Source organism: Rhamphochromis longiceps, linkage group LG7 (assembly GCF_057381845.1).
Source record: "Rhamphochromis longiceps isolate RC_006_pf linkage group LG7, R_longiceps_female_GT1.1, whole genome shotgun sequence".
NCBI lineage: Eukaryota > Metazoa > Chordata > Actinopteri > Cichliformes > Cichlidae > Rhamphochromis > Rhamphochromis longiceps.
In genome coordinates this window covers 20,455,666-20,470,255 of record NC_140563.1, presented here as the reverse complement: position 1 = coordinate 20,470,255, position 14,590 = coordinate 20,455,666, and the positions used below count along the sequence as shown (strand labels likewise).

Here is a 14,590-nt window from a genome sequence, read left to right as displayed (position 1 = left end):
AATTTCAACAGGTGATTTAATATTGAACAGACAGAGGTGTCTTATTGAATGCTTATTTTGAAAATAAGTTTCAGTCACACCCCAAAGGCTGTGAACTGTGTATGTTCTTGGGTTTCTTGTATATTTTTATTTTTACTTGGTTTTGCCTTGAGGCTTTACTCTTTGATATTTTGTGGATTTCAGTCTAATTTCCAGCAGTGAAACATCAAATATTGACAGTTAAGAGGAAATCACTCACTGGCCTGATAACACATTTTCCATAGCCATCAGTCATCCCTCATTGTCATCAAATTTTATGTGAATATGTATCGGAAGAAGCCCTGCACATAGTAAAGTGGTTAGAACTGTTCCCTCACAGCAAAAAGGTCCTGGTAAAGTCCAGTCTGGGGCTTTTCTGTGTGGAGTTTGCATGTTTTCCCCGTTTTTCCTGCTTGGGTTCTTTCTGCACGCTCGGACTTCATCCCACAGTCCAGAAACATGCATGAGGTTCAGTTAGTTGGTAAACCTAAATTGTGAATAGGTGTGAATGTGAGAGTGAATGGTTGTCTGTCTCTTGTGTTGGCCCCATGACAGATAGGCAACCTCTCCAGGGTGTACTCCACCACTCACCTTGTGAAGCTGGGATTCCCCCCCCCCCTTGCACACCTGAATTGGATAAGCAGAAGAAAATGGATGGATGGATGTATCACAAGAGCCACTGGTCACACTGATCATGTGTGAACTCTGCTGAATCACATTTTCCATCTGAGTAACAGTTCATAGGGTTTTGGATTTTGATTCAGTAACAACATCAGTGACTTCATTTTACTTAAGCTTGACTCAAACAGTCCATAATAATACAGAAATAACCTGTTTCAGTTCCCACTGCTTCTGCCCCTTGCCTTTCTGAGTCTTGTAGGACCATTTTGGGTTAGAAAACAGATCAGCTCCCTGTAGGATGGACTGAGGTAGTAGAGAAAGTTTGCCACCTAATGGAGAAATTGAAATACTGCTTTTCTGAATCATTCTCTCCCTCCCACAGATGATTATTTTTTGTTGTGTTTTTGCTTCTGCCTTTCTGCCTCATCCTACTCTTTGTTACCAGTGTTGCATGAATAAATCTAAATGCACAACTAACTGAATTAAGTTGAATTTATTCTTTTCTCTCCTGTTGTGTTTTTCAGGTCTGAGGTCCTCCACGTTTGAATTGTTTCAATCATTATTCATCTACAGATACTCACTGTAGTTTGGAGCTTCATGGAGGGATTTCCTGTCCACTGACCTAAAGGGCTGACCTTCTGGACCCGCAGCCATGTCGGCCTGCAGCACCTTCACAGAGCACGTGTGGAAACCAGGCGAGTGCAAGAACTGCTTTAAACCAAAGAGTTTGCACTGTCTAGCTCAGAGTAGTGGAGGGAAGCCTCCTTCTGAGCAAAGACCTCAAACATCCCAGCAACAGAACCTTCCAGCTGCTGGTGCCAGAGCCAATCCTAACCATACCACCACCAACTCCCAGCGGACTGGCAGTGGATCTGCTCGCTCAGGACACTTCCGTCCACCTGTGGCCAAGAAGCCAACCATCGCTGTTAAGCCCACTATGATGCTGCCCTGCTCCTCTGCAGGACTTGATTCAGATGGCAATCTCCAGCAACCACCAAAGGTAATAGAGCAGGGGAAAACATCAGCCTTCACAGTCTGGAATCGCAATGGACTGAACCGCAAAAGACCTGGTGGGCCCAGCAACAACAATGAAGGAGAGGATGACAATGATGAGATTGAGGGTTATGGACCACTTAGCCCAAGGACACCTAGTGGAAATAACAACAACAGTGGATTGACAGATGTACTTAAAGAGATTGCTGGGTTGGGCCCTGGTTCTAGTCCCACGCAACTTTCTGGCTCAAAGGACTTGTTTTGGGGTCGGATCAGTAGTTCATACCGACGATCCTTAGAAAGAGGCATACCAGCTTCAAGCTGTCTGGCTATGGGAAGTAGTAGTGGTGGTGGTGGTGGAGTTGGGAGCACTGCTCAAAAACGGGTATCCCTGAGCGATAGTACCAAGATCATCAGCACAGAAGGTGGTCGCTTTTGTTATCCGGACTTTACAAGTGAAAGTGAAGATGAGGAGGATGAAGATGATGATGATGAGGAAGACACTGAAAGGGATGATGATGAAGAGCATGAGAGCTGGGATGAAAGCGATGAAGAGTTGGTAGCCATGGAAATCCGTATGCGAGGACAACCACGATTTGCTAATTTCCGTGCTGCCACATTGTCTCCCGTTCCCTTTGCTGCGGGGAAAAAGTGGAATACTGTGCCGCTTCGCAACCGCTCACTACAGCGAATTTGTGCGGTGGACTATGATGATAGCTATGATGAGATCTTAAATGGCTATCCTTCTGTGGATTCCAATGGAGGGCTGATTTCCTACGGACCTCACGATATGCTAGGCAGCGGCTTCCTGTCAAATTCTGAGTCTGCCACTTCTCCTGAATCATCGTCATCAATACCGGAGGATTCTCGAACAACATCCAGCAGTGGTAGCAGCGCTAACTGTGTCCTTCGAAATGGCTTGCATTCTCCCACATTTTGTAAGCCACCTATCACCTGCACTTCTCCTCCTAAGAAGGAATCTGTCAACAGGGCACTGAGTCCACTAAAGGTAGCTGAAACACACAAGGCTGTCCTGGCTATCAGATTAGAGGATCAGGATGGCAGAGAAGGGATGCCAATGCCCCAAGCGCTTCCTGGTCAGCCAGTCACTATAAGTTTTAGTCCCACAGAGGAGCAAGCTAAACCATACCGTGTAGTAAATTTGGAAAAGTCATTGATCTGTAAGCCTTACACTGTAGTAGATGTCTCAGCATCCATGGCCAATAAAGATGAACAGATTCCAGATTCTCAAAAACCCAAAAACCAATCGATGCCTTCAAGCCCTACGACATCTAGTAGCACTCCTTCAGCCCAGGCCGTAGCTCCAATGTCCCCAATATCTGTGTCTTCTCCTGTGATGCCAACATCACCTACTTCTTTTGCTCTGTCAGGTTCATCCCAAAAGAAGATTAGCAGCATACGTTACCAAGAAGTGTGGACATCAAGCACAAGCCCTCGCCAAAAAATACCTAAAATAGATTCAGGGGTTGGGAATAATCCTGTCCCTGCCCTGACCACTCAGCACTGCAGCCACAAGTCAGCTCCCACTTCTCCCATTGCTGGGCTATCTTCTTCTCGAACTGTACCTGTGAAATCCCCCAATTTATCAGAGATCAAATTTAACAGTTTCAATAATGCAGGCATGCCTCCTTTTCCCATTATTATCCGAGATGAGCCTGCTTATGCCCGCAGTGCCAAGAATGCTGTCAAGGTACCTATTGTTATTAATCCAAGTGCATATGATAACCTAGCTGTGTATAAGAGCTTTCTGGGACTCAGTGGGGAGCTACCACAGACAAAAGGGATGGGTAATAGGGTAGCCAGCCATACTTATGAAGAGATTGGATCCTCTGAGAGTGTCCAGTCCGCCTCAACAGAGAAAACTCTCTCTGGTAGAGGAACATCAGAGCGAGCCTCCTTTGAAGAGACAAAGGTTCCACTTGAAGCAGTGTCAAAAGCACCAAATCTACAACCTAGAACCACTACAGACTCTTGCACTGTGACAAGCACTGTAATGGGCTCGACAAGTGGGGCATTCTCACCCACTATATCAACAAATTCTCCCACCAATCCTGCCATTACTGCAAATGCAAATGTACCTGCAGCCAGCACTACTGCCAGTATTGTTACACACACTTATAAGACAGGTGGAGATGCTGCTTGCAATAAAGATGATAATACAAGCTTAGCTTTATCTTCTGGGACAGCTGTAAGCCATAGGGAGGAAGCCAGTGCTGTGCTTTCACAGATTGTGGCCTCCATCCAGCCTCCTCAATCTCCTCCGGAGTCCCCATCAGCACAAACCAAATCTTTTAATTCCGAGGAGCTATATGCCCTCCCACCTGATGCCATTAAGGAGACCCTTCTTCGGCCCAAGTCTCTCTTTTCCCCAACTGATGGCTGTCTTTCCAAGTCAAAGAAAGACACACCCTCAAAAGTTTTGTCTAAGTCTCAGAGTGCCTCTGCTGCTGCCCCACTCTCAAGCCCCCAGCCTGAGCCCACTGCCCCCTTCCCTCCTCCAAGATCTACATCCTCTCCTTATCATGCTTCTAACATACTCCAGAGACATTTTGGAAACTGGACCAAGAGCTCTGCCTCCAGTTCACCAGTGCGACCTGGCGAAGGTGAAGCGAGTCCTGGAGGGGAAGGGAGACGTAGTTTAGCAGAAAGCTCCAAACCTAAACGCTGGATCTCCTTCAAGAGCTTTTTTCGTAGGCGGAAAGACGAGGATGAGCAGAGGGAGAAGCTGGAGAGAGAGAAGGAGAAGGGCAAGCTTGTCGGGCTTGATGGAACTGTCATTCACATGCTTCCACCACCACCAGCTCAAAATCAGCACTGGTTCACTGAGGCAAAAGCAGAAGATCCCACCCAGAAACCAACCATTATCTTCACCTATAAACCAGACACTGGCAGTAGCCACGGCAATGAAGGAGAACTACGGGTAGAGGAGTGCAGAGAAACTACAATACTGAAACCTGACGGAAACAAAGATCCTAGGCCTTTGAGTCCAGGCAAAACAACATCCTCACCCAAGGCTGGAGGAGAAAATTGCAAGGATTTAAGGTATTTTAAAATTTTTGTTTAGTCTTCTGAAACCAGCAAATGCCCTAAAAAATGCAGTTATTTAATTGTAGTTTCGGTTTTCAATAAGAATACTGTCAGAACATGAAACATGTTCATGTTCAAACATGTTCATAAAATCTCACCACTAGATTTTAGTAGGTTTGCAGATTGCAGTGTTGAGTTCTATTGTCTTACCCCTCTCAATTCAGCTGCATAATCCTAGCTACGGAGCGTGCTGACAAACAGCTTTAAAACTTTGTCAAATGAGCCCGATACATGTCGATATGAGTCAGTGAAGCTCACTTCTGACCGATGACAGCAATACTGAGGTGAGTTGTGATGAATATCCTGACCCTTTCTGTCAGTCAGATCAGCTGTTTTTGCTGCTGTTAGGCACAGTTAGCTGCTGTTAGCCAGTGTTAATGAAACTTTCCTTGAAGTGGATCTGACATTGTTAGACCTTTACACATAGCAAATAATTGCATTTTCACATTGTATGAGAGTTTAAACTGTCGGAGGGAATGTGAATTTTTTTAGGACACTCAAGCCTAAAATTAGCTTGGATAATGTTAGCTTATAACATGCTGTTGTTGTTTAGCTGGCTTGTTGTCAGCTGTCTGGAAACGGGATGATCACATGTCACATTAAGTAACTGTGACAATATCAGGAATAAATAATCATGTTTATCGACAAGGATGATGTTTTATTCAGATGCTGGTGGTGTTGTCACTTCCCTTCATGTTTTCACTTCTTTCACGAAGGAGACCCCTTCTCCGATGATAAACCATATGTGTGATCCTTCATGCAGACAGAAATAACAATTTGCCTGCAAGCTCTCTACTCCTCCACCTTTAGCTTACTACCTATGTGGCTGATCTCTAACTACATACATAAAACGCAATTAGGCAAAACAACAATGTCCATCTAGGCTACTGTATTTGAAATAGCAGGTCAACATGACATTTTCCCCTCCTGTGTGTTTTTAATGGATTCATTTATAAGTTTATGAGAATGCATCAGTTTGTTGGAGGATGTAATTACAACTAATCACTGTATATTTATGAGTGCAATATCCTTTTCTTGTACTAAATAACCTAAAAAAAAAACTACTAATTGTACCTTTTTAACTTTCAGCTAAACTAAACCTTGAGTTGAATTGTGTTGCAAACAACTGCTATAAAATATGTGATCATTTCAAAACCAAAAACTAATACAGTTGTGGTGTACAGTATATTCTTTACTTAAAGTACAAAAACAGAAATAATACCAGCATTGTGGGGGTTATGACAGAATGTGGGGTTTTTTAATATAGGATAACAATATAGGATAAATTGTTCCACTAAAAAACAAACAGATTTCAACCCTTGGGACATATTAAAAGCAAAATTAATATTTTTTACCCAATTAGTTGTAGATGTCCATTTTTGTGTAAGACTCAGAGTAGAACTAGTAAGAATCTATCACTCATGTTCACACATGTTTTTCCTCTGTTACCTCCAGCGAATTAATGAATGATTTTGCAGTGCTATGCCAGTATTACCATTACCTACACAGGTTTCCTTCATTGTACTCATGGGAGCCAGCTTAATATGAACATGCTCAGCCTTTATCAGCTGCTGCTTCAAGTGTCATAGTTGCTACTCTCCCCGTCATACATATCAGTCATCACAGATTTGAGAGGTATTTGATCTCAATCGGGCATGTCTACTTTCCTACTTACCCAGCCCACTGTGGTGTGATCTCTTCTGTAATATCCTCTATTACCTGCACAGCAGGCTTTGCGCACAGTGCATTCTTTAAGAGTAGCCCTCCGTTTCCTGCAAGTCGTTCAATAACACATTTATTAAATCCAACTTTAGACTGAGTTTTCCCTGCAGCTAGTCAAAGCTGCGGCTGTATCAAAGCTTCAACCACATTCATATGCACTCTTTCACACTAATTAGCCCTCGCAGTGTAGGTGCGGTGTTCTTGTATTCTAATTTCACAATTTTTCTTTGACCTGCCATTAGTATATCTTGAGGCACTTTTCCTGCAGTGTGACTAATGGTGCTGAAAAATGATAACCCAGATATTATCAGATGCATCGTATGTTCTGCACTAAACTGTGAGCTTGTTTGTGACTCAGAATTGAAGCATTGTATAATTTTACATTTAATGTAGGGATGGTAAATAGTCAAATCAGCTAAATGTGGCTTGGACTTTGGAGATATTAAAAAGCAATTATGTCAAAGTTTCATATTTCTTTACTATTTGTTGACAGATAGAAAATGAAAATGCTTTTGAGCTTGAAGTTCACCAGCTACAGTGATTTGTCTATGATTGGTTTTTCTTTCTTTTTTTCAACCTATCAAACACCATATATTAGAAAATATTTTATAAAAGTGTTTTGTAATATATTAGAAAATACTCTTGAATTGATTTGAATGACCTCCTTGCTTCCCAAGGTTGCTTTCTTCTGTGTTTAAATACTGAATAAAAAAAGCACATTAAAATTATTTTGCATAATTGGACCTGCTACCATAGGGTCCATAGGGCTCTATGGTGGCTGAGATAGGGTCCAGAGAATGGATGGATAATTGGATTGGACCTTTTACTGGAGACTTACTGACAACAGCACCGTTCCCTCTCCTGTTTCATGTACTGTAACCCACAGCTACCCACATTATTAGGAATAACTTTCCATAAGTGTTACTGAAGATGCATCACATCTAGACACAGTTTATATCTTTTTCTCACCTTATCTCTCGCCTCCTGCTTAGTCCCTTTATATCTGTGCCACCCTCATATTGTCCATGTCCTGTTTTGTTTTTCTTTTCCTCCAAGAAAAGAAAATGTTTTCCCACCATTCTTTTCTCTGTTTAGTGTAGTTTTTCACTCCTCTTCTATGCTTTCCTTTCAAAAATCTTCTCTTTCGAGCCCGAAGCACTGTGAACTCCTAAATATTTCACTCCTCCATCTTGTCAAAAGCTCAGCCCCATTCTGTCTCTTTTCTTTCTGCTGCTCAAGCTCCTATCTCTCGCCTAACCTTATAACAACATGTGCAAGAATCAAATGTGCACTGCTTCTGATAATATTATTGCACGTCTGCTGAGTGCTTTACAGCAGTGGGCTATATTGGGGTGTGCTCTATATACCCACTGAGAGCACCCAGTACATGTTGCCAATACCTACTAGTAATTAGTCCAAGCAAAGCTTGCACAGAGCACAAAGGATTACTCAAATGAAGTGAGAAGGCTTTCCATTCCTGCTCCCTACAATGAGTGTCCAGATAATAAGTCCAGAAATCCAGACGATATGCTTATTATTACAGTACAGTGCAAAGGTTTTGAGCTATCCCCATTTCTTTATATTTTGGTAGGAAAATGGAAAATAACTGCAGTGTTTTATTGAAACGGTCATGGCAATACAGTATATAAGGCAAAAATAATTCTAACAAGTTTGAAAGTCAGTATTTGGTCTGATCACCTCAATTCTTTAACACAGCCAGAACTCCCTTTGGCAAGCTTTCTCGTAATTTCCTGAAGTACTTCTCAGGATTAGTTCTCCAGGGTTCTTGACGGGCATCCCAATGCTCTTTCTTTGGTGTTGGCTAGTGTTGTTCCTTTCTACATCAAGATGATCCCACACTGCTTTAATAATAGAATAGCAATATTGCTATTCTTAGTTAGTGTATTGTCTGTCTCTGTTAATGTTTGTTTATAATGGAGCACTGTAACGAAAACTAATTTCCTCTAGGGATCAATAAAGTATTCTGATTCTGATTAATTGGTTCTCGGCTAAGTTGTGTGTAAACACAACACAACCTAGGTCAGCATTTAATGGTTCAATAAACATGAGTAACAAGAAATGAGAAAATACAGACAATGTGCAAAGAAAACCTTTAAAATGCCTTCAGAAATCCTGGATAGCTTTTGCTCAAGACCACTTTTAAAATTACAAGAAAGTCTTGCTGCTTGTAAGCAAGCAAATAAAGAAATAAATGGTGGCAAAAGCCTTTTGCGCAGCACTACAAATATTCTTAATTTATTGTAAGAATAACCAAGGTTTTTCCCCATTTCTTGCAATGCCTATCCAAATTATTAAGCAATGATTTAAAATACTTATTTAAGTGGTGTAATGCACACACCTTGTAAAACACACTCGTATACCCTCGACTCAGAGTTCCTGTAAAAGCATCTGTGTTAAGCTAGCATGATATAAATCCTAACACTAACTAGCCTAACCTTCAGAAGCTTCTCACCTTTGGTCTAACCGTTCTTCACACCTGACATTGATAAGCAGTTGTTTGGGACCTTGCTGTTAAGTTGTCAATTAGTAACTAAACTACTACATTTCTTCACTTGGCGTGTTGGTGGTAGGGTGCTGTGTTTTTCAAGGAAAAAGCAGCTAAATATTTGTCCCTAGCACCTGAGATTACTTTCATGTTGTGAAAATGTGTAAAACAAATAAATAAAAAATGTGTCACCCTGTTTTAGTGACGGATAATAAAAGGATGGGAAGTATTCATAAAGATCCCAGTTCAATTATATTGTTTAAATGATTGCTTCTGCAGGGTAATAGATTTAAGTCTTGTATACAGACACCCAACACCAAATTTAATGTTTGGTTTTAAAAACAGCAACCTTTGCGACTAATCACTTACTAATTACTTACCTAGAAACACAAGACCCATTTGACAGAAAAGGTGTAACATGTTTTTGTAGTCTTCTTTTAAACCTATACAACACATACACAAACAAACTCACATATTATGAACCAGTTCCAGAGTTCATTTTAACAGCTTTCATATTGCTTGGCAGATGAGGGGTTAAGCCTGGAAGGGTTTTGAATCAGTTTTATTGGTGAACAGTGGGTGTGCTCTTCAGCTTTGGCAAACACACATTACCTTAGACAGGTAACAGCGTTCAAAGAGGAAGCAGCAGGAGAGAGAACGAGGAAAGAACACATGCAGAAAAAGACTTTCTTTATTCTTCTCAACAGCGCGGTTGCTGTACCTAGAATGTGATTCCATCTACACGTTTGTGTTCAGGGTTTCTAGATGGGAAGTTGTGTGAGCCAGTACAGCGGGTAAGAACTTTAAACTCTCTTCTGCCGCACACCTTTGTAACCTACGACCAGCCTGGTCATTTGAAGTCACATTGAACAGCGGGAAGAGAGGTTTGAATTTAATTTGATTTGCATTTTGGATGAGGCGTTATTCTTCTCTCGCAGCAGAGGAGTGAAAATGCACCCAGGCAGTTTTGCGATGTCTAAACAAGTCAGGTCCTGACCGCTGGAACATGTAGCAGCCATAAAGGTATTTGTATCAAGGCCTCTCAAAGTTTACCCTGGATGTTTTGTTCATACGGGATTTTGAAGTGGAGATTGGGCTCTTTGTGATTTAGTGCTCTTTTGAGCAGCATTATAGCTAGTTGTTAGCTAATAGTAGACCGGATCTGAGTAAAATCAGTGTCAGCTTTGTGCAAAGCAAAAAACGGGGAAGAATAAGAATACGCTGGCGTGTACAGGCAGAACAGAAGATCTTTTGCCTCGACAATGTTCTATAAGCTGTCTTGGCTTACTCAGTTTTCAGGGTGCAGTTTTGATTGCTTCATCTTTTCACAGTTTACTTACTTTTTGATTCCTTGTTAGCCGACAACATTGTGTTATGTTTTTATTTTAACTGTCAGCCGCTGGTAAGTGCAGAAGTAATCCACGATAGTACCTTGGGAACTATCGATCAACTCTTAAAAGAGACATGGACGGTTTATAGCCTTAAGAGACAGCTGAGACAGATCATAAATGTGTCACGTCTGATGTTTTCCTCAACACAGCGCTCCAGGGTGGAGACAGAAACGCGAGCCGCTAGGTGTTGTCTTGATGACTCTTTTCTTTCATGTAACGGTCAGATATTGCAATAGTTTTCCAAATGAACAATGAGTCTGCACCAAAACACAAGGGGAATGGCAATTAGAAAGAAACAGATTAACGTCCAGTGCATTTGGCTGTAGCGAGATGCAAGATAACACAGCATGCCATTCTGTTAGGAAATCATGTAATAGTTTAATTCCTTTCCCCCCCTCAAAATATCAAATATTTTTAATGTTAAGACGATAAACAAGGTGGTTGACCTTGGACTGCCATGGAAATTTTGTTTTATATGTTTTTTTAGACCTAAAATGTAATTGATCAGCCCGGTGAAAAGCGTGTCAGACTTTGCTTCACTCATTTCCTTTTTTTGTTCTTCTTACCCATTTCATGAAAGCATTTAACTTTTACAATTATTACTGTCTTCTTTGAAATGAAACCTTTGCTTTTATCTTGATTTTTTTTTTTTTACATTTGTTAAATATAAAACTACTTGGTGTGGTTTTGTGTAATTTAAAGCTAATTTATTATTCCTGCCACACATGGGCCTTAAGTCATGCTATACTTTGCACACACAAAGAATATGAGTAACTGTGAGCAGCTGTGAGTAAGTGGCTGGCTAGTTGTTGACAGAATAATTTCAACTTGTTCTCTTGAAGTTTGTTTTAGTTTCAGGAAAAAGTGTCCTACAGTGTATCAAGCAGCTCAAATATCTTGATGAGCTTTGTCCCATGAGCTGTACTTTAGGGACTTTTGCTCATGATCACACAAATCATTAGTCATGCCAGTGTGCAATCAACATTACAGTTAAAGGAAATGACACATCTGATTTAGCATAATACAAACATTACTGCCAGCCGGTCCCACCCGTGACATTGCCTGCGGCTGTGAAAACAAGTGTGAACTTTTCATGACCTTTAAAGTTTTTTTTAAATAGTCTTTGACAATGAATCTTTTTCATGCATTACATTTAAACTCAAGATAAAATTTGACATATATCCCCACCACCATAATATCTAAAATGCAAAGCACTGTACAAGCCCTGTTCTCTGCATGGTTATTGCAGTTGTTCTCCTACTGCTTTTGACAGGGGCACGAAAAAGTGTCATAAACTTCCTGTTTGGGTTGGTTGCTGATCTACTTTATAGATATAGCTGACGTACTGATTTTGGCTGTAGTGAAACTAATTATTTCAGTGTCCACTACTACCCCCCACCCCCCCACCCCCACCCCCCGCACTTAAAAAAAAGCCGTTATTCCTCTTCCTCTCTTGTAAAGTAATAAATACGATGATAGTATGTCAAGCAGCTGTAAATATTTGACACTGTAATTTCCAATCAGAGGAAGGAAAACTATTGCTACTCATTAATCTATTAATTGGTTAGTACTAAAAGTCCTTTTCACTCTAGAGTTCATGAAGCTTTAAATAAAACATTTTAATTCATTCAAATGGTTTCTGGTTTCTGTCTGCTATGCCAGAAAAGGCAATACTGTCCGTAGTACCCAGTACTGTGTTGTTATTTACACATAGACGGCACATTGCCTGTACAACTTGCATCTTTGTCAACAACATGCACTAGGGTGCTTCCAAATATGCTTTGGTGAGTGGAGTTATCACAGTTATTACACAGTATGGGTGAATTTCAGATGTGGCCCAGAATTCTCACACCCGCAATTCAATGGGGTTAGCACATGATGAAGTCATTGTCTGGTGTTGTAATGAAGACTATTACATAGTGTGAAAGCACACAGCAACACACCATTACAAGGAAAGCTGTTGTGCTCAAAGATACAGTCATTTCTTTTGAATGAATAAAACAAAATGTTGTGCCAAGAAATATACTTTGATTAGTGTGTAAATAAGCCTTCCAACAAATCCATACATTGTTATAAACTTAAAATGAATCCATTAAAAGTACAAGTGTGATAGATGGACATCATTGTTAAACCTGATCGTGTTTTGTGTACGTGGCAAGAGCCCAGCCACTTCCCCAGTAAGGATTACAAGTGAATTTTCATTTACAAATCGCAAAAAGCATTTGAACAGGTGCATTTTTATCATCTCTTTCTCATTATGTCACCACTTTCTCTTCTTCCTCCCTCAAGCTTCATATGCTTCAGTCCGAGTACTACGATGTTAGATCCACTTCAAAGACGGTAACACAGTTTCACTAACAGCAGCAGGAACAGCTGTGATTACTGACAGAAAAGTTCAGGATATCCTCAGCAGCTCACCTCAGTATCACTGTGATCGGTCAGAAGTGAGCTTCACTGACTCATCCACTCACATCTGAATTTTACAGCCTCCTTGAGAGTAAATAGATGAGGATACATATTGACAGCAGAGGTAAACAGCAACCTGACAGCCTATACTCACTGGAGATGAACGGCACTCAGAGTTGTTTTTCCTGTAACAGAAAAACAAAATATAACAAAAATATATAACAAAACTCAGTCGACTGCAAACTGCAATCTACTGACATTTAGTGGTGAGAGTTCGCACACCGTATCTTTAAAGTTCTTGAGCTTGAGCGTTACCTTTTTTTGCAATTCTTTAGTCTTACCTTTTTTACCTTTTACCATAACTCTTTGTGGAATTTGCATGTTTTTCCTGTGCCTGCGTGAGTTTCCTTCTGTTTCCTTCGACAGGTTAATTGGTGTTAAATAACCTGTAAGTGTTGATGTGAGAGTGCGTACTTGTCTCTCCCTGTGTGCCTGATGAACCAAAGGCCTGTCCAGGGTATAACTCGCTTCTAGCTCCATGTCAGCTGGGATATGTTCCAGAAAGTTTTTTTTTTTTTTTTAATTGAAGGATGGATTCATTAGCGTATTTTTCAACACATTCAAATGTTACAGTCCTAGTGAAGACATGTTTAAAGAAAAAAAGCTAAAAAAAAAAAAATTTTTTATAATAATAATAATAAAAAAGGTTAATAATGGCATTTATATCTGCGAAATATTCTGATCTCACCTCCTTAAACACCTCAAATCAGAGCCACCTACTGATGAATGGTTCTTCAAAACATGTCATCATACTGTGCTGTGACTTGCTTTGCCTTTTTCTTACACCTTCCCTCAGGCGCCGTATGTGTAGTTGCATATAAAACGCATCAAGCTTCAAAAGCCTCCCACTGACAGCTGCACTGGCTCCAATTTATCTCTTGCTGAGGAAGATGAAGTGTGCTGATAGAGTGAGGCACATACTGATATCAGAGATGGAAAAAAAGACTGACCAGATAAAACCAATGTTGTATGTGTTTTTGTTTATATCCTGAGATGTTAGATACAGTTTCATAGACGGAATGAATGACAGATTAAAGTCCCTATCATAAGCAACTCATTCATCATTCTGCAGCACTAGTGTCTTTCCAATATGAGCCTTCTATTATTATATTGCTTCTTTTATGAGTTGTTTTGCTGATATTTCTTTGAAGAGCAAAAGCTTGTCATGAAAAGATTAATAAAAGTCGAGGCAGTCTGGCAACAGGATCAGATCAGCCGCCACACCCATCAACATATTGATGTCTCAACCCTTTAGTACTCAGTAGGAGTTAATATAGTCATGCTATCAGTACTCTGTAATACAGCTTTATTAGTGCAGCCAATATCTCGCCTGATTTAAGCTATTTTCTGATATATTGTTGGTGTATTGATATAATTATTTGTAACTGTCGATAAATAAAAATGTAAAAAGTAAAGAGGGAGAAACGCCCTTCAGCCAGTGTTAATGTTGCTTTGCTCGTCCTGCAGAGGGCGCTCTGTAGCTTCCCTGTTGGCAACATGTGTGTTCAGAACACCCCAAACACAACCAGCTGATTCAAACAGAGTGATCCTCCACTTGTTGTGACAGTAAAACTAATTTTAAGATTTTTTTTGTTTTAAACTTCATCATCGTATTTATTCTGGTATTTTTATAACACAGAGTTATAACTGAGTACACCTCCATCTCAGGACTTTGGGCTCCATTTTGATCCGCTGTTACAGCATAATGTGAAAGAACCAGAGTGCGCCATGAGCTCACACAAAAGCACTTACAGACTTACAAGGT

The 14,590-nt window shown here is 40.5% G+C and overlaps 1 protein-coding gene across 2 annotated transcripts in view; it reads left to right on the top strand.

The window, feature by feature from the left end:
• The window catches only part of peak1 (pseudopodium-enriched atypical kinase 1), a 106,635-nt gene that overhangs the window by 77,189 nt on the left and 14,856 nt on the right, over positions 1-14,590 (top strand). For both annotated transcript variants that reach the window (XM_085412786.1, XM_085412787.1), the window contains one exon: positions 1,164-4,695. In XM_085412786.1, the coding sequence (XP_085268912.1) occupies positions 1,292-4,695 (3,404 nt within the window). In that variant the 5' untranslated portion in view covers positions 1,164-1,291. The remainder of the gene's footprint in view (positions 1-1,163; positions 4,696-14,590) is intronic.